Source organism: Canis lupus, chromosome 13 (assembly GCF_003254725.2).
Source record: "Canis lupus dingo isolate Sandy chromosome 13, ASM325472v2, whole genome shotgun sequence".
NCBI lineage: Eukaryota > Metazoa > Chordata > Mammalia > Carnivora > Canidae > Canis > Canis lupus.
In genome coordinates, this window is record NC_064255.1 from 12,716,833 (window position 1) to 12,737,754 (window position 20,922).

Here is a 20,922-nt window from a genome sequence, read left to right on the forward strand (position 1 = left end):
CACCCAATCTTAAGTGGCAAAAATTTGGGTGGAGAGAAATAGACATCTTTGCAAGATTTATGAAAGACAGACCTGATATATTTCATTGTTTAGAGTAAGGAAGGGAAAAAAAAAATTCATCAAGATTTCTGTCTTGTGCAACTGAATGGATGAAGGGTTCATTCTGAAACAACACTGGAGAAGATCCGTAATAATGAGAAAAAAAATCATGAAGTCAATTTGGAACAGGCTGAATTGAAATTCCAGCAAGAAGCTTAGCTGAAAATGCCCAGTGGGCAGTTGGATATATGGCATGCAGCTTAAGTGAAAGGTCTGGGTTAGATATTTAGGTTTAAGAACAATAATTTTATTTCGTTCTTCCTTTGAAAAAAAATGTTTTCTGATGATCTGTTATGATGCAGGTCCTGGGCATCATCAGCATAAATGGTAGCCAAAGACATGGAAGTAGGCAAGATGGCAGAGAGAATGGTATAAGGTAAAATGAACAAAAAACACAGAATCTCTCAATCACTGTATCTGTTGTATTGAATAGGAAGAGGAGACCATGTTCCTAGATGTAGAAGCAAGATGTAAAAAAGAAATAAAACAAAATCTAAGAGAGTATTGGTACCGTGAAAACTAAGGAGGAAAAATACATTTTAAGAAAGACAGGAGAATGGGCAGGATTAGCATGTTTTTGTCACCATAAGCAGTATTAGCAACACAATGCAGTTAATGACCTAGAGGTCCTCAGAGATTGCTACGGGTGGCTCATTTAAAGCACTGGATGCAAAAACCATATTGCAGGGCTCAAAAACAAAGAATGAGAATTAAAGGAGAAATGCTAGGCGTTTTGTGTTGTTGTTTTCTGTTTTTTACTATAAACTGAGACAGAAATGGAAAAGCTAATATTCATATAGAGCCTCTAGGATAACCTTCATAAACTCACAACTATATGATACAGCAAATGTTTAATGAAGTTCCTAAAGTTATCATCTGGTTGCAGATTTTCTATGCAAACTGGAACGTGGACAATTCTAAAATCCTTGTCTACCAGTGTTAAGATAGGATTGATTGGTTTTCTCTGAATTTTACAAGTTAGTCATAAAATGATATTCTAGCCAGAATATAAGCATAGAACTATAGTCTTTTCATTTTTAATGTCCTTAAAACATTGTAAACATATATTTCATATTTTCTCATTGGTTTACTGACCTATGTTATTCCTAATACCTGTCAAGTGATTTTTTTTTAATTTTCTGAAAAATTACACAGATAAATTCAAAAAGTTGATTTTTTTTTGACTAAAAATTATACTTTCTAAATTCAGGGTTTTCTTTCTTTTCTTTTTAGATTTATTTATTTATTTATTTATTTATTTATTTGAGAGAGAGAATGTGTGTGAAAGAGCACAAGCAAGGGAGAATAGAAGGAGAGGGAGAAGTGGGCTCCTCATGCAGGGGAGCCCAATGTGGGGCTTGATCCCAGGAACTGGATCATGATCACAGCTGAAGGCAGACACTACCTGGCTGAGCCACCCAGGCCCCCCTCTAATTTCAGTTTTAATGAGTGGTTTCTTGGCTACTTTTTCCAGAGCTGATAGATATATCTCAATTCCAAAGGAAAACCTTATGACTCAATTGAAGAAGTAACAAATGATTTTTATGAAATATAAATTATATAATATTTTGTGAAGAATAATTACCTTCCAGGGAGTATATTCTGACTCAGTAGTAAAATGCCATCAATTTATCCAGAAAAAAAAAAAAAAAAATCTCCTTGTAAAACGGAGTAACTCATCAAATTTCTCCTCCCCCAAAGTGGTCACAGCTGCAATAATATGTCTGTAGACTAGCATCCCTGTTGCTTGCTATGAGATAACTGGTTTTGTTAATTAAATGAGGACAGTGGACATCAGAGGAAGCTGAGCCCTTGCTTAATCCAAGTACTTAATGTTAATTTGTTTGAGCCAAATCATAATAAATCTTTTGCTACTGGCCAGTATATGGCTGAGGAATGGATATTCTTGCAATTTTGGTCAATAGTATGAGAGGGAAAATCTAGGGGAAGGATTTCTCAAGTTTTTTTAACCATTGTAAAGGTCCATAAGATAGAAACATTCCATCTTGGCTTTTGACCATTGCTTCGTAAAGCTATTATGACTAGAGCTCTTGTAGCCATGAGAAAAGAAGCTCAAGGACTAAGTCAATGTGCTAAAATGGCAGAGCAGAGAAATAGAGAATAACCTGGATCTGGAATCACACAACTAAATCTCTGAAATAAACAACCCTTACCCATGTAGTGCAGAGCACCACACGTTTCTCATTGCTTACGCTTTCTTGAATTGGTTGTCCGCTTTTTGCAGATAGAAAAATTAGTAAGGATCTTTCTATTGCATTCAATCATGTCAGGGAAGTGTACTGGCTAAACCTTTAGAAGTAACCTGCATCCAGTCATCTCTGAAAGGATTAACTTCAAACATACAATGAAAAGGAGAGAAATTTAAATTCCCTTACTTGAATGCCAGCTCCCTCTGGCACTGTGATCTTCCATACACAATTCAGATTGTTGTCATAAGGCTCAGGGTATCCAGGAGACAAAATAGTCCCTTTGCGCTTAGTTAAAATTCCACCACAGGGCACTAAAAGTAAAACAATTCAAGAGAGGAAGTCAATTCTAATGCAAAGGATTAAAATAAGAGAAAAGGTCAGAGATAACATCTTAGACAGATACTAGAATTGCAAACACCACCAAATCTTCCGATTTTTTAAAACTCCTAAGAACAATGAAAATTACATCTTCCTTCCTAAAAACTTTTAAAAATAATTAGACAACACGAATGGATAACCTTACGATGGCATATCTAAAATCATACTACAATTAATTCAATGACAGCCTATCATCTCTAGTATATTACTTAAAAAAGTGCATTGGCAATTTTGCATTAAAATCGCTCTTATCTAGAAATAGAAAATTTTGAAGAATCATCTTACTTTTTTCTTTATGCATCCTTTATGCATCTTTTCAGGAGTTACGAAGATGATAATAACACTTATACTGAGCCTATTATTTGCCTGGAACTCTTCTAAGTGATTTACAGATTTCTAATTCATTAAAGCCTCTCAATAATCCAATGAGATAAAAATAAATATTCTCATTTTTATAGGAAAGAGAGTCACTGAGCAATTAACTAACTTGCCCAAGATCACAGAGCTAGTAAGAGATGAAAATGAAATTTAAATACTGATAGTTTGGCTCCAGAGTCCATGTCCTCCCGGGGAAGATAAAGACTTGATATGGTGCTGGTCTGGTCATTGCAAGTTACAGTATGACAACAAACAGTAAGTGTGTGTAAACCTGCTCTGAAGTCAATGAAGGCCTCTATCACTTTTTAAAGGTACTAATTTTAAAGTAAAATTCTCATACCACTGGTACCTTCAGCTTGGTTCTGGGCATGACCTAACTTTAAATTTTAAATACTGTGTAATATTGGATATATTGGATATTCTTGTTCAGTCTACTCAACTAATATACTCTCTTAGTGCGAAACTCAGATACCTCATATGTGAAATGATGATGTAGTTGTTTAAAAAGGGCTTTTGTGAAAAATGTGTAGATAGGATAACGTACATAAAGAAGCTAGCAACTACTTGGCACACAGTGAGAGGTCAATGAATTGTATTTCATTTTGCTATTTCCTTTTATGACTATTATTATTGTAGATACCACTGGCACTCTGATCCTTGGGCATTTGTTGTAGTCTGGTTATAATAGTGAGATAGCAGGATATATCTTTATAATAATCATTTTTTAAAAGTTAATAATATAGTTTTCTCCTACCTCCACAGCCTAATGCAAAAACCTAGGGCAATTGCTCAAAAGAGTGCTACAAACTTTTTTACCAGTGTGAAAATGTATCTTTAAAGAAAATCGTTTTGTTGTAATTTCCTATAAATTTGTGTTATTGGGTTAAATATCAATCCATGCTAACTTGGTTGGAAAAAATTTAGCTCCTTTAAAAAGAAAACCAACAGTTTTGGATGACTTGAGAATTAACATGCCAAGCATGGAAGAAGAATTCTATAATGGAGATTCACCCAGAAAACAGATGAAAAATAAGTGATTGATGAAATGTTAATTTTGAGTTGAAAGAAAATACAGATGTTCTTCCACTCCATTGTCACTATCCTACCTCAGCCTCATTTTTTTTTCCCCTAGGTTACTTCATTAATCATATCAGTGGACTTCATTATGGTGGGTGTGTTATCCATGTAATATGTCTCCTTATTATTTTTAAAAAGACCTTTTAAAATTAAAATTTGATCATGTTATTTCAATGCTGAAAATCCTTCAAAAATTGCCTCACTTCTACAGATAAGTACAGTTGACTTTATCGGTTTCTAACTACACTTCCAGGCTTATATGTACCCATGATTTCCCAATACATCATCATCACAATCCCTTATCCCTGTTCAGTCTACTCAGCTAATATACTCTCTTAGTGCTGTGACTTGTCATGTCCTTCTCCCACATAGCCAACACTGCCATCCATGGTCATTCAATGTTGATATTACTTCTTTGGTTTTTTGCTGACTCCCTTATCTGTTAGATGTCCCATAGTTTTCCACAGCACCAAGTTCTTTCTTATACAGCTCCATCATAGTATAGCTCATATTATATTTTCACATTCTTTCTATATCTTATTCTCTTCTAAGACACTGAAGACTGAGGAGATGAAGCAATCTACTTTTTGTCTGGAACTCTGCTCACTGTGGTGCTAAGATTCTAACTTACCTTTTTTTTTTTATTTCCTAAGGTTTCCTTCCCTGCTGCTACAGTGGCAAACCTCCTCTTCCTCCATTCATTTCATCAGGCTTTTGTCTCCACTCCTTCAAAGTGACTATGCCAAAGTCACCAGAATATTCTTGTTGCAATGTGATATTCAATTCTTAATTTGCATTTTACTCAATCTATGAGTAATTATTTCTTCCTATTGATCACTTCATCTAACTTGAGTCTTTCTTTGCCTGGCCATTGGGATATCACACTATCCTGCTTTTTTCTATACCACTGGCTATACTCAACAATCAATCTTTTCAATCTTTTCTTTCTTTCTTTCTTTCTCTTTCTTTCTTTCTTTCTTTCTTTCTTTCTTTCTTTCTTCTTTCTTTCTTTCTTTCCTTTCTTTCTTTTCTTTCTTCTTTCTTTTCTTTCTTTCTTTCTTTCTTTCTTTCTTTCTTTCTTTCTTTCTTTCTTTCTTTCTTCTTTCTCTTTCTTTCCTCACCCTCCTCCTCTGATCCTTTAAATGTTGTAACACCCTCTGACCTAAGCCACCTTTTCTTGTCTTTCCAAATATCACCCCTCAATAATGGCATCTATTTCCATGTCATCTATATGACTACTAAATGTTTATCTCAAATTCTGACTTTTGCTCAGAATGCTGAAATAATCTGCCTAATTAGTATGTCTAAAACAATACTTTTGAAATTTTCCTCTAGCTATACCATTCTTCATCTCAGGAAATGTCACCACATTCACCTAGCTCTAGGCCAAAAATCAGGACTCATTCATCTTAATTTCTCTTTCTTATATTCAAATTCACATTTATTTATTTATTTGAAGATTTTATTTATTTACTCATTAGAGACACAGAGAGAGACAGAGGCAGAGACAGAGGCAGAGGGAAAAGCAGGCTCCCTATGGGGAGCCCGATGCGGGACTCAATCCCATGACCCCGGGATTATGCCCTGAACCCAAGGCAGACACTCAACCACTGAGTCATCCAGGCGTCCCTCAAATTCACATTTACATCTATATTCAACCTATCAGTAAACTTTCTCAGTAATATTTAAAAAATATATTCCAAAGTTTATCAGTTCTCATCAGTTCTATCAAAATTACTATTACCGTTCCTCTTCACTACTGCAATCCCCTTGTATTCTGTCTTTTTGATTCTATTCCACTCTTCTTTACCCCGGCCACAGTGATTTTTTAGAACTAAAACCACATCATTCTCTAGCTCAATAAATTCCCTCATTCGTTAGAGAAAAGTCAAACTCCCCACAGCCTTTGAGGCTCCATAAATTCCCTCATTCCTTAGAGAAAAGTCAAACTCCCCACAGCCTTTGAGGCTCCATATGACTTGGCCTCTGCTCTGCCTCCCAAACTCTTCTATCATGTTTGCCATCATTCACTCTGTTCCAGACACCTGAGATTCTTGCTGTGGCTTGAATGTGTCAAGATCTGTCTCTGCCTCACAGTCTATATGCTTATTTACTTCCAACACATTTATAACGCACCTCCGTTTGTCTTATTTGGATATAAGACAGCAGCATGCCCTGGATGTCTTCTTCTGACCTCCAGTCCCTTCTTTACTTTTCCCCACAGTACTTAATCACTATCTGAAGTAAGAGAACACATTATTGATGTGTTGCTCAATCTCCCTCTACTCATATAGAGTATGTAAACTCAATAAGGGCAGGGATCTTATCTTCTTATTCAAAGCTGGAATAGAGACTGACACTTAGTAAGCACTCACTAAATGTTGAATAAACTGTTGATAGCCTGCTTATATATCTGTGGTATACAGGTATATTGTGGTTACAAGTCCCTCTTTATCATTCCTGCATTTTTCCTTTCTCTTAGCATTTTCCTAAAGAAACCATATATAACAATATAAATTTTCATATTATAGTATAAAAATATACTTTAAAAGTATCCCCAGATATGCATTACTATATAAATGATATTTTATAAAGTTTCAATTCCCATGTTTATTACTTAATCTAACATTTGTTTCTTATTTTAAAAGATATATTTCCCTACTGATTAATACTACACTATGTAATGGATTAAGAGAACAGGCTTTAGACAAACAACCTGGGTTCAAATTCTAATTCACAGAGGTTTTACCTCCTGGTGTTAGTATCAACATTAAAAAAGAAAATGCTAAAAAAAAAAAAAAAAAAAAAAAAAAAAAAAAAGAAAATGCTTAATACTGGTTCTTACAAATGTTAATTGCTCTTTATCATTATTTTGAATAACCTCTTCATGGATGAATGGTTGGATGAATAAATGAATCAATGAATGAGGTTTCAGCTCCTGTATTTATTTCTTCATCAATTTCTCTCCTGCTCTAAGAAACGGTGATATAAACAGGTTGCCATGGAGCTAATCCAAGTAAAAGTAGTTCTTTCTGGGTCTCTAAAGGTCTTGCCTGTTGGGAGGAGGGGGGAGAACCAGATAAAGGTGATGGGATAAGCAGCTAATTAAAGACTTTTTGCCTAAGGGCAGTAAATGGCAGGTTCAGGAGCTTTTCAAAAGAGACCTCCCACTAACAAAAGTACTTATGCCTAAGGCCATATATTGTCGGAGCTATTAGTGGCTGCAGGGGGTTATTTGAATCACACAGTCTCAGAGGGAGGAGAGGTTGGAGTTTTATAAGACTGGAAATTTTAAGAAATCTGAAGTGTAACAAGGTCAAATTTGGAAGATAAAAACTCAGTCTTCAGCATATTTTTCAGTTTTGTATTTATTTCAAACCCAATGCTCTTATCAAACTATCACTGTACTATAATTTACCTAAGAATGGCTTGATAAAACAGATTTGTGCAAGATTACTAAATATTATTTACATACTGGTCATTTAAAGCTGTGGATCCCCTACCTTAGTATTTAACCATTTTAACTATACATACAACTCACATATCATGACAAAGGGGGCTGCTTTCCACCCAACAGTTTATTTTCAGTCTGTCAGGTTCTGCAAAATTATGGAACATTTTATTGTGTACTACTAGAACACAAAAAATGAAAAGTGTTGGTAACAGTAGTAAGAACCATAAAACTAAAATAATATAGTGGATGTGGAAATCATTAGGAATGTGGAAAGCTGCCTTCTTTGGTTTCAAATGATGCTAACTTGGCTTAAACTTTTAATTGAGCATTCACTGAGCAGTAAAGGTAGAGAAAATACAATCATAAAATCCAGGAAATAGATTGTCAAAGATTATATCTAAACTGTAAAGTATAAATAGAGAATCTATTCTCTCTCAGAATAAAACTACCCACATTATATGTAAACTGTGCTTTACCTATGTCTCTTTCCTACAGAAATAGTCTCAGAAGAGTTCCAAACTTCTGGCTTTCAAGGGTCTAAGCAAGCAAAGTGAGCAACAACATCACCACCTAGTGAAAGCCTGAGATTGAAAATGCACGGGCTCTGGATTTGGGAATTGCCCAGTTTTTTGACCTCTACAAGAACTCAAGAAATAATCACAGCTAATTGTTAAAATCCATTCATTGAGCAAACCTTTACTGAATACCTATTATACACCAGGTCTTCTTTTGGTAGAATATAAAAACAATATAGTGTCTTGGCAAAGGAGGATGAGAACGATTAAGAAACTAAAAACAAAACAAAACCCCAAACTATATGTAATATAGTGGCTGGTTGTCATTAAATAAAAGCAGGATAAAGGTATAAAACAAATGATGGGTGGCAGAAAATTATTTTACATAGGATGTTCAAGGAATATTATTATCAGGTTGAATAAAGTGGTATAGTAAGCCTAAAAGATCTTTGGGAATGTTTGTTTCAAGCAGAAAAAATAGAAAGTTCAAGGGTCTTGAAGCAGTTAATATTTTATCTATGAACAAATGTTGAAAATGAACTAAAAATTAAAGATAATGCTTTGGGGCACCCGGGAGGCTTAGTATGTTAAGTGTCTAACTCTTCATTTTGGCTCAGGTCATGATCTCAGGGTCCTGAGATCAAGCCCTGTGTAGAGCTCTGTGCTCAGCCAGAGTCTTCATGTCCCTCTCCCTCTGCTCCTTCTTCATCCTCACCACACCCCACTATCTCTCAAATAAATAAATAACATTTTAAAAAATTAAATTAAATTAAAGATAATGCTTTGATATTAAGATAACTATATATATCAAACCTTTTCTTTTTCCTTTTTTGAATATTTAAGACACAATTATTTTTATGAAATATTTAATAATAGAAATAAAAAAATTAAAAATAGAAATACAAATATATTTTTATTTATGTAGAGATTAGCAGTTGGACCAAACAGTAGAACCTAAACTGAGTCATCATCTGAGTGTCATTTAGAATCATCACCTTTCTGTTTTTGGTCTCACATAGATAATATAGATACTATAGGTTCTTCTGTAGTACACTCAATTTTCTGGATAACACCTATTCTACAGGGTGTACATTATTTCTGAAATGGTATAAAAGAAATATGTCCATTTCATGTGAACTTGGGAGAAATCAAATTGTCTTACTCAATTTTCCATATCTAGGTATACATTTTCAAACCAGTGCAAAAACAGACAATAGTCTGTTCTATGTTCAACTTACCTAGATACAGTAACAGAGAGACTGTAATGGTTCCTGACCCCTTCATCTTTTGCCTTAAAGTAGAAAGGAGGCTGAATCCAGCTGAGTTAAGGAGAGTACACTAACATTTATTCTTGAAGTTGAATGTCAGCCATGAACTAGGGTCTGATTTGAAAGGCTTGAATTGGCTTTAGTGCCTCATAGGAACTCTTGTCCTTGCTGAAATGACCATAGTTGAATAGCATCACTGTCCTCTATTTACATGGATTTTTATTTCTGATGGCAAAAACACTGGGTTTAACCAAGTGATTGATACATGTGACATATATGAAAAAACTTTGTAATACTCCTGAAACTAATATTATACTATATGTTAACTAACTGGAATTTAAATTAAAAAAATGAAACAAAAAATAAGCTAACAGCTTCTTTAATTAAGATACAAAAAAAAATTGTAATAATATAGAGAGTAGGGATTTTCTTCTGCTTTAAATAAAAATTATTTATGTTTAGGAATTAGGATTCTTATTCTTCCTATCCTACAATATACTCTTCTCCTTCTTTCATTTCCCTTTCTTATTCCTAAAATGTTCTTTCATTTTTCTTGTTTTAGTCCTTTTTTAATGTCTTTTTATCTCTTTGTTCTAACCCTATCTCATTTTCATACTTTCATGGACAAAAAAAAATTTCTTTGGATAATGAAGTTTTTTAGTTTCAAGAGAAGAAAAAAAGTCTTAATGCAAATCTTTGTTAAATATATATGCTCTCAAAGCCAATTGCAGCTGTTATAATTACTGTTTTTTAAATTTATTTATTGTATTTTTTTGAGAGAGAGAGAGCACACAACAGAGGGAGAGAGGAAATCTTAAGCAGGCTGCACAGCCAGCATGGAACCTGACGTTGGGTCTCACGACCTGAGCCAAAAATCAAATCAGATGCTTAACCAACTGAGCCACCCAGGTGCCCCATCGCTGTTTAAATTTTAACTTTATTTTAATTTTATACTTTTGCAAACAATGAGAACAAACCAAATCATGAACATATGCCTATTGTTTTAAGACAGCTCCTTTCAACTTTTTGTCCTTACATGTATCAACTAATGAAAAGGAATTTCAGTCCTCCAAAATAGCATATTTTAATAAATAATTACTATTATTCTCAAGAAAATGATTCTCAAGAAAACATTATAGGGATCCCTGGGTGGCGCAGTGGTTTGGCGCCTGCCTTTGGCCCAGGGCACGATCCTGGAGACCCGGGATCGAATCCCACATCTGGCTCCAAGTGCATGGAGCCTGCTTCTCCCTCTGCCTGTCTCTCTCTCTCTCCCTCTCTCCCTCTCTCTGTGACTATCATAAATAAATTAATTAAAAAAAATAGAAAACATTTTATTTCTTCCACTGTCTTTCTTAAAAGTTTTAAGTGCAAAAAAGTATTATATTCAAAGGGCTATACATTATAATAATTCTAAATTATTAGAATTGGAAAACATGATAGGAGTCCATATTTTTAGCCTTTTTAAAATGCAAAAAATCTTCTGTGGAAGATAATTTTCACGTTTATTAACTTAAAGTATTACTAAAACAACATATCAACAACTGAGAATCAATAATATCAAGCTTTCTGTCGGCACTGCATAATTCTATATTCTAGATCTAATACTTTTAGAATTAAAGTCTTCTCTCGTGATTCTTTGATGGAAGATTTGGCAACAACAAAAACAATTTAATTATTGACTACCTACAGGGCTCCAAGAACTATGCCAAATAATGTAATAGTCACAATAAACCAATGGGGGAAATTCTTTTATTTTCCTGCTTTAACAATATGGCAATTAAGAATCAGAAATTGTGTAAATTTTCCAGGATCATGTAGTAACTCACTACATCCCAGTTTAAGGTCAAAGTACAAGACTATTGCACAAGACTTAACCTTTATGTTGAGAACCTATGATTCCCAGCTATGGGGATTTTACTCCGTTTTATATGATTCCTTACAACTTTCCTCCTTTATTTAGTATATTAACATGATAAATATACAAATAGAACTTTTAAGGGGTAATTTATAGATTTATACTAAATTTCTTTGCATATATAGGTTCTCTTAGCATGCAAACTAGAGCAATAAATGAATTTTTTCAATGATATTTAAAGATTAATGAGCTAGTTTATGAGCTTTCAGATGTCACTATATTCTATTTTTATAATAAATTATTATCTTCAAGGAATTTTCATCATGTATATGAAACTAAATTAAGATAGCTACTTACCTAGTTACCTTCTGTCATATGGTACTGATATTTTCTCTCAATATCTACATAAATAAACTAAAAGTGACATAAATTATGTAAATAATTACCAGGAAAAGTGAGACAGAAATAACGACTGATTCCTGATATTTAGAGAGAAATATTAAAAAAATCCATTGTGAGGCTGAAGAGATTTATTATCATGTGTCTGTCTTCAATTATTAAGCTGATTTAAAGCAATGTAATTTACAATTTATGCATATTGCATGACTAATTTTGGCACAGACATATAAGAACATTTCTCTCAGCTCATGGTCCTTTAGCTTAGGATAATTTATTTATTATTGTTTTATAAGAGTATGAAGTCAACATATATTGTGCTCAAAAGAAGAAACATTATCTGCTTTGTCTTTATGAGAGTATGAAAGCACAGAAAGGGGAATATCTGTTAGTTCCATTAACCCTAGTTCTACACTAGGTAAAAAAAATACAAGGAACATTAACTCCAAATGATTTGTTTTCCTATACTTGTTAATTGTCAAAAATGTATTTCAGTAGGGTATATCTGTTTTGGGGCTGGTGATATCAAGTTCCTAGAAGGACCAAGTGACCATCCATCCTCTCTTTATGTTTATAATAGCCTTAGTTTATACCATCTTCACAGCAAAATTATCAATAATGTCCTTATTTGGGTGGTAAAATGTATTAAACTTAGAGCAGATATATCCTATATAAATTACATGTTCTATAAATGCATATTAAACAGACTTTATCTTTACTCCTTCCTCAGTAGTAATTAATATATTGATTCACAATTTTAAAATACAATTTATTTTAATGAACTATGAACTAACAGTATGCTAAATCTGTGTTAAAATATGGTAAAATATGTTTTTAAAAGTTAAAAATAAAACATACTGATACACATAATTTCTTGTCATATCTGAAAAGATGTGTTATTTAAAATACATTTTAAAAAATAAAATATATTTTATATATTTATAAGTGTATATATTTCATGTATGTATATACACAATCATGTCCCATTCTATGAAAAATTGGAATTAAGATTATTAAAATAAAAACAAAATTTGCTTATCTCTTTTCAAAAAAATTCTTATTTTCTAAATCACCTACCAAAAAAATTTTTAATGAATTCAACTCATAAGAGCTATTTCTTAACCTGAGATTAAGTTTTAGCATTCTTCTTTTAATATAATACTATATAATCAGGGGCATCCGGGTGGCTCAGTTGGTTAAGCATCAGACCCTTAATTTTGGCTCCAGTCATAATCTCGGTATCCTGAGATGGAACTCTGCCTTAGGCTCCCTGCTCAGTGGAAGTCTGCTTGAGATTCCCTCCATCTCCCTCTGCCTTCCACCCACCCACCCCACACATACTCTCTCTCAAATGAATACATAAATCTTTTTTAAAATAATATAATACCACGTAATCAAAGAAAATAATTTCCAGGTATGCCCTTGGGATAGAGAAGAGATAAACTTCCTAACCTACCTTTTCCAAATCTATGGAATTCTACAAGAAACAAAAGTCATTGTAATGATCCTGAAATATATAAAATTCAAATTTTTTATGGCTTAGTAAATGTTTTAATCTGTTTCATATAATTTACCAGGGTTAAGAGCCCATAACTTAAGAAAGTGTATATTCTATTTACCACTTTAAATGGGATACAGTCTTGAAAAAATAAATTTTTAAACAATTAGATTTCTGGCTAACACTTTATACTCTACTCATTCAAAGTGTTACTACTTAGACTTGTGAGAGACTGAAAAATATCCCTTATTTTGTATTTTTTACACGTATCTATAACTAATAGAAAAAAGAAAAAAAACAGATTAGATTTATTAGATTTATTTTCTAATGCATATTTTGTAATTCTTTTGATGCCAAAGTAGAATATGTTCAAAAAATCCCTTCTGAGATCTTTAAACAATACATAAACTCTTTACATATTGGCATAGGAATCTCTGCATAAAATTATAGAGATATTTATATCAATAATCCCATACTAATAGCATTCAATTTTTGTTTTATTGTCAACATGTACCTATACCTTCATACATCTAAATCAATAAATGAAGAAACTATCCAGCTAAGTCAACACAAAATATTTTTCATTGATCACATTACATCTGAGCTGCATAGAATATCCACATTTGCTTGCATATTTAGGTACATCTTAATTAAAGACATAATTTAAAAATTAATGCGTAACTATTAGATTTAAAATAAAATTATTGATAAATGCAAGATAACTAATTTTTATATAAATATACACAATCACAAAGCATTTAAATTTATATACTCACCAATACAGGTAGGTAAGGAATCATTCCATTGGGCCAAAGAATTGGGCACTGTATCACACCTAATTGCTATGGATCCATGGAGGATATATCCTGGATTACATTCAAAAAGAACCAATGAACCAACCGCAAATTCATTGCCAATCCTTCTTCCAAATCTTGGTTCAGGCACAGAACTGCATTGTGTGGAACTTGTTCTAGGAACAGCTGTATACAAATAATTGTTGATTTTAATTTCATATTTGGTGGAGAAATACAAATTTCAAAATGTAACTATTTAAGCAAATTTCAAAGAAGTCTTCTCTTTTATCTGCACTCAAATTAACATCTTGAATAAATTTCTAAAAGTTTATATTTATTCAGAATTGAATACAATTTAAAATGAATACTGCTATTGTCATCAAGATTTCTTATTAAAAAAACACTTTACTTTTGATCCTTTAAACAACATTAACATCATCATAAGTTTTTTTTTCCTTATTTTTTTGTTTTACCAAACTTATAACAAAGTAGTTTGAATTAGGTATTTCAATTTATAGGATGATAATTGAAAGATATATTTTTTTCTTTTTAAACTGGGATACCAAGTTGAAACATTGTCAGGTTACATAAGGTTATGCCACCTTTTATTTTTCAGTAGTTTCATAGATTTAAAAAAAACACTTTACTGATTTCACAGCGTGTTCACAAACTTAGTTGTTCAAAATGTATTTGTTATTGATGAAGGCAATGTTCAAGACTAAGTAGAATAGAAGTCAGACAGATTAACAACAATAGAAGTTTTTAATAATCATAATATCAAATTTGAAATTGTTTTTAGACTTTATAGGTATGTCATTTGATTGTGACTTTTTGTTTGTTTGTTTAGTAAAATAGAATGATAACAGGATGTTTTTTCTTTTTAAAACACATAGAGATGGAATTAAAGAGTTTGACAACAGCCCAAAAAATGACATGATGAATTCCAAATAGATTCATTCCTCTTATGTGACTTGTAATAGTGCCTTTTTAAATTCATAATATCATATACTGATTAATGAAGGAATACTATTAAAAATGAAATAGTAAAATATTATAGCCAACATTATAAATGGGATAAAAAGAGTTAACAAAAGTATCAAATCACATATGTTTATAAATGTCTTAAGAACAAAGTTCCAGATACATTTGAGAATAACTACCACATGATCATACACAATTAAAACAAAATGTTTCAAATTATAGCCCTTAATATTTTAATGATAATGTGGAAGCTTGTCTATAAAAGGTGAGAAGAATCTGTGTAAACAAACTTTCAATTGTGCACAAACTCTAATAGCCATGAAGAAAGTTTGAAATCTCCTGAGAGAATAAGAAACTAAAATTTTAGAATGGAATAATGATTTCCTTGCATGTCTAAATACATCAGCACAAAATTTTACACATTTTTAATTTAGAATGCTAGACTATGGGGAAAATAGAATATGTAAAGAGTGAAGATTTGTCAGAAAAAAAAAATAATGTTTTAGAATAATATGTTGGAAAGAAGGAAAATCATACTTGAGAATGATGATGGAAGCAATAGGTCACTTATGACTTTGGTCAAAGTAACAGTGCTCTAGTGATGGGGGAGGGAACAGGGCAAAACAAAACAAAACAAAAAAAAACGCAACCTTGATCTCTCCTATATGGTTATGAGGATCTCATCATTAATAATTCTGAACATAGCATGAAGAAACTGACATCATTCCTTAGTGTGTTTCTAGGCTACAGGGTCACTTACCTTGATAAACAAAGTGAAATCCCTTAGCTGTTATTGGTCCAACTGAAGTAAATCGAATTGTGATCTGATTACCTGAACTCAGTGGAAGTGATTCTCCTACTCAACAAAACAAACACTAAGATATCATAAATAATTTCATTCAGTAAACCTAACAAATTATATTAATTTACACTGTTATTTGAAAATGTTAATCTATGTTCTATCAAAGTACTTTAATATATCCTACCTCTGACAATATATTTTCTTTGGGTTCAGCTTCAATCTCAACCTTTTTACCAGAAGGCTTTAATTACAGTTTGATACATATTGTCTCATTTAAAAAATAATCCTTAAATATTTTATATTACATTAAATACCACAGACTGTCTAAATATTATATTTACTTGATTACAATCCCCAAAAATAGTTGGTAATATTTTTCTCAAGCATTTGAGTTACTATCGTGTTTCTATTTTGTTTTCAATAAAGAGTGATTCTATTTTCAGTTTCTCATATGGATGACATAAATCTCAACTTTCACTATAATACCAATCAAAGTCAGTCTTTAATCAATAACTGATGCATGGCAGTTCTAGTAAAGGATACCTGAATGGGATCCTGAGAGGGAAGATAACAGAGAAGATTGCTGAGTTGGCCCATCATACACCTCAACAACATCGTGGAGTGATGTCTGGAAAAATACAAACTGGCCAAACACCACTGATCAACAGGAACCAGGAGAAGCAAACAAATCACCAACCATCCAAAAACGAAAACAAAAAATAAAAAAAAAAAAAAATAGAAAGAGGAGGAGAGAGAGAACAAAGTATTACAATATAATACTCATCTTTTTTCTACCTTTAAAAGAGGGTAGGTGCCAATTGGTTGGTATGCCTAACACATGTATTTCAGGTCATAAAGGTAATGACCATAGCCTAAAAGCAATAAAATTTTTAAAATACTATTTTTTAAAAAAATAAATTAAATGAGTATAACATTTATTTTTAGATAAGAAGTCATCATAAGGTTGGTGATTAATACATTAGAATAACTCTGATTTTCCATTGGTAGTTTGATTCTTTTCACTTTGTGACTCTCTTCTCTTTTTCTAATTTTTTTCTCCTCTTTTCTATAAGATAGACAATGTTTCAATTTAGGGGGATTTTTTTTTTTTTTCTTTTTTAGATTGCCTTTAAAATCCTGTTCCATTATGAGTAATAGTTTCACTGGAAAAGTATCAGCAAGATACTTTTTAAGTATAGTGTTTAGTTCACATTGTAACTTAAAAATGATTCCTAAACATTGTTAACATTCTGCCAAAATAAATATTATACATAATTCCTCAGCAACGGAGATGTAAAATTTTACAAAATGGTTGGTTTCTCATAGTAAGTACAGATCTGAAGTACATATCAATAGATACTTATGTTTGTTCTTTTTGTGCTTTTCCTTCTATTATATGTGAACTTCACATGTGTAGAAATGATAGAAAATATAACTTAAAAGAAAGAACCTAATCCAAAGCAGAGATAAGCTTATACTTTGTGTTTTTTAAAAAAGGAAATATGTAATAAGAATTATCCTTAAAACATTTTATTGAATAGAAAAAATATGGGGTTTAAAAGGTGATTTTTTAAACTTTAATAATGTAAAAACAAGGTAACTTTTATAAACTCAAAATCACATTACTGTAATTAAACTATACATTGCATGAATATATATATTTTAAAAGTTCATCATCATTCACACTTAAATCAAGTTTATGGTCATCCTTTGGTGATCCTTTGAAGACAGACTAATTCATATGAAACATGCTGAGTTTTGCATATGAACACACACACATAATACTATAAGCAAATATATATATATACATATATATGTATAAATGTGTATATATATATATATATAGATAGATAGATTTACATTTTTTTGCTTGCTAAAATAAGCTGGTGATCTCAGTCCAGTTCTTTGTGAAGTAAAGGAAAATGAATACAGATACAGAGTTGTTGCTTTGAACAATTCCTGAACATTGATGTGCTATATTTCATAAATAATCCTCCCAAAAACATTTCTTAAAAGTCATGAAAACAAATTTATGTTTCTATCGAATCAGATACATATAGTCTATCATTTACAAGCCATATGAAATTTCAGTCCAGATCTTTTTAAAAGATCCATATATTGGTCCACCAAATCCCAAACCATCTCAAAAATATTCTAAAAAATTTTAAGAAAGTTTTTGTTTTCTTTTTTGCATTTGTTTAGATTGGCGTTTGATCTGTTTCCAACTTTGTCTTTAAAAGTTTCTAACACAATGCAGATGTTACCACTGCCTTTTCAAGGGTCCCCTTACCCCCCACCCCAAAGTCATGTTAGCCTAATCATAAGCACTTTGCTAAAAACACTGAACAATCAGGCTCTTGGTAGATAAAGTATTCTTTCTCTATCATTTTTGGGAACACATTAGAAAAACAACAACAACACTAAAACTCAACATCCTTTAACTGTTTCTGCCAAAATATTTCACATATCATTAAAAACAAGCCCAATTCCCAAGCAAACTACCACATTATAAACAATATCTAAAAAAACAAAACAACACAAAACAACCCTCCCCCACAAAAAAAACTCAAGAGACCAAAAAACAATCATCCAAGAGCTTTTTCTTTTCTTTTTTTTTTTTAATTTTTTCCAAGAGCTTTTTCTAAGGAAAAAGGAAAAACAATTTTTCCCTTGTTTTTAGGCCTCTTGTTTACAATTCTTATTTCTCTACAGGTAGACCAGAACTTTGTGTCACTTGTGAACTGGATATGTTGAAAGCGTAACTTCTAACAACAAAGCCATTAACACTGAGTATTTGCATCACGTTAAGTAATGAAAACTGTAGAATGTGTCCTTGGAGGGTTTTTGGTAACTTGTGCCTGCAATTTGTTGTGCTAATTCTGCAGTGACAGTGGAGAGAACAGAGAAGGGTAGAGGGGGAGGGAATGTAGTGTTCAATCTAGCCTCATTAATACCTATTAACTACTAGTAAGCTACTACTTTTTAACTTTGCATTAACATAGCCAATGGAAATCTCAAATTTAAAACAACTTCTATTATTCTATTACTAAAAAAAAAAGTTATTCTGAGAGTATTCTAAACCATTTTATGAAAAATAAAAATTTTAAATACATTTTGAATACGTTTTTGTAGTATGAAACATCAAGAACACTTGCATCATGATCTGATTTCCTACACATTACCACGGTTAAGTATTGCCTCACTAAATTATGTTACAAGCCCGAACCAAATCTTTCTCAGCCAGAAATCTCAAGAATTCAATGGTAAACCTTGTATTTGCTTCTCCATGCTGTCCATAAATGGCTTTATTTAGTTTTCTTATGCACACAGTAGTAGGTCTTCTGCTTCTAAAATGTTCTGAATGGCCAACTGCAACCTTTGCATGCTTGAGCCTATTGTAGGAAAAAATTGCGAAAAACTTTAAGATGGATCAAAAGATAACTGAATGTTGTTTTTTTGGTAAGTGAAATGTTTTTTAGCATACCCTTCTGGGTCACCAGTGTTTTGGAGGTCTGTGGTGTATGTTAATTCCTGAGTTAAATAAAATTTTTGATATGTGAAAAAATTGATACATGTTTACTTATATTTGCATGGGAGTCGTGGTTACCCTCTTTAAAAAACAAAACAAAACAAAACAAAATTTAACACTGATCTAGAACCTCAACCTAATGACTGGACCATCTTTTTATTTCTAGGACTACAATTAACCTCAGAGTCTGGGTTTTATACTTCCTGAAATGATTAGAGAGCCCTCTATCTTCTTTTTCTTAGTTTCCAACAGAGACAGAATTTTCTGCATCTCAGCTCCAAGGCTTCTTTCCCTTTCTCTGGAGTTCTGCATGTGAATATCAAAAGCGCTCTGTTCTCAGGCTCTGAGACTAGGTTATAAACACTAAGTTATTTCTTAAGGAAAACACCAACTTAAGTGATTTTTTCCCCCCTTTCTTAAGCAGGATAGATCTTAAAAATAATGTTTTAACTCCTTGTCAAAAATCCATTTTATAAAAAAAAATCAATTTTATAGTGTTATGTGTGTATTATTGCAAGCTAGGAAAAGGAAGAAAATAGAAACCTAATAAGGTGGAAATAAACATGTAAAATATTCCTACAAATCAGTCTATGCAAATAATCTGTTATGTCTGAACTACTTCTGAGCCTCTTATTTTCCACATATTTTATTCTCGAATACAGTTTATTAATCTAAGTAATATTTTTTATTCTTTCTGTGATGTCCTGGAAACTGAGCTGGGGTCAGAAAGCCAACTGGTCCAGAAAAAGTCCTCCTTTTACACCCCATTAACTCTATTTGTAGTCATTCAGGTAGCAGCTTACCTTTACCTATAGAAAGATGTTAAGTTATCCAATTAATTTTTTTAATTTTTTTAATTTTTTAAAAAATATTTTGTATTGGAGTTCAATTTGCCAACACATAGCATAACACCCAGTGCTCATCCCATCAAGTGCCCCCCTCAGTGCCCATCACCCAGTCACCCCAACCCCCGCCCACTTCCCCTTTCACTACCCCTTGTTCATTTCCCAGAGTTAGGTGTCTCTCATGTTTTGTCACCCTCTCTGATATTTTCACTCATTTTCTCTCTTTTCCCTTTATTCCCCTTCACTAATTTTTTATATTCCCGGAATGAATGAGACCATATAATGTTTGCCCTTTTCCGATTGACTTATTTCACTCAGCATAATACCCTCCAGGTCCCTCCACATCGAGGCAAATGGTGGGTATTTGTCATTTCTAATGGCTGAGGAATACTCCATTGTATACATAAACCACATCTTCTCCACTCATCTTTCGATGGACACAAAGGCTCCTTCCACAGTTTGGCTATTGTGGACATTGCTTCTATAAACATCGGGGTGCAGGTGTCTTGGTGTTTCACTGCATCTGTATCTTTGGGGTAAATCCCCAGCAGTGCAATTGCTGGGTCGTAGGGCAGTTCTATTTTTAACTCTTTGGGGAACCTCCACACAGTTTTCCAGAGTGGCTGCACCAGTTCACATTCCCACCAACAGTGCAATCAGAAAAGACCCCGAATAGCCAGGGGAATATTAAAAAAGAAAACCATAGCTGGGGGCATCACAATGCCAGATTTCAGGTTGTACTACAAAGCTGTGGTCATCAAGACAGTGTGGTACTGGCACAAAAACAGACACATAGATCAATGGAACAGAATAGAGAATCCAGAAGTGGACACTCAACTT

At 32.5% G+C, this 20,922-nt stretch overlaps 1 protein-coding gene across 1 annotated transcript in view; it reads right to left on the minus strand.

The window, feature by feature from the left end:
• Window positions 1-20,922, minus strand: part of CSMD3 (CUB and Sushi multiple domains 3) — a 1,170,241-nt gene that overhangs the window by 150,719 nt on the left and 998,600 nt on the right. The window contains exons 33-36 of the mRNA XM_049093360.1: window positions 16,252-16,365; window positions 15,667-15,762; window positions 13,908-14,111; window positions 2,496-2,620 (exon numbers count right to left, since the gene is read on the minus strand). Coding sequence (XP_048949317.1) covers window positions 2,496-2,620; window positions 13,908-14,111; window positions 15,667-15,762; window positions 16,252-16,365 — 539 coding nt within the window. The remainder of the gene's footprint in view (window positions 1-2,495; window positions 2,621-13,907; window positions 14,112-15,666; window positions 15,763-16,251; window positions 16,366-20,922) is intronic.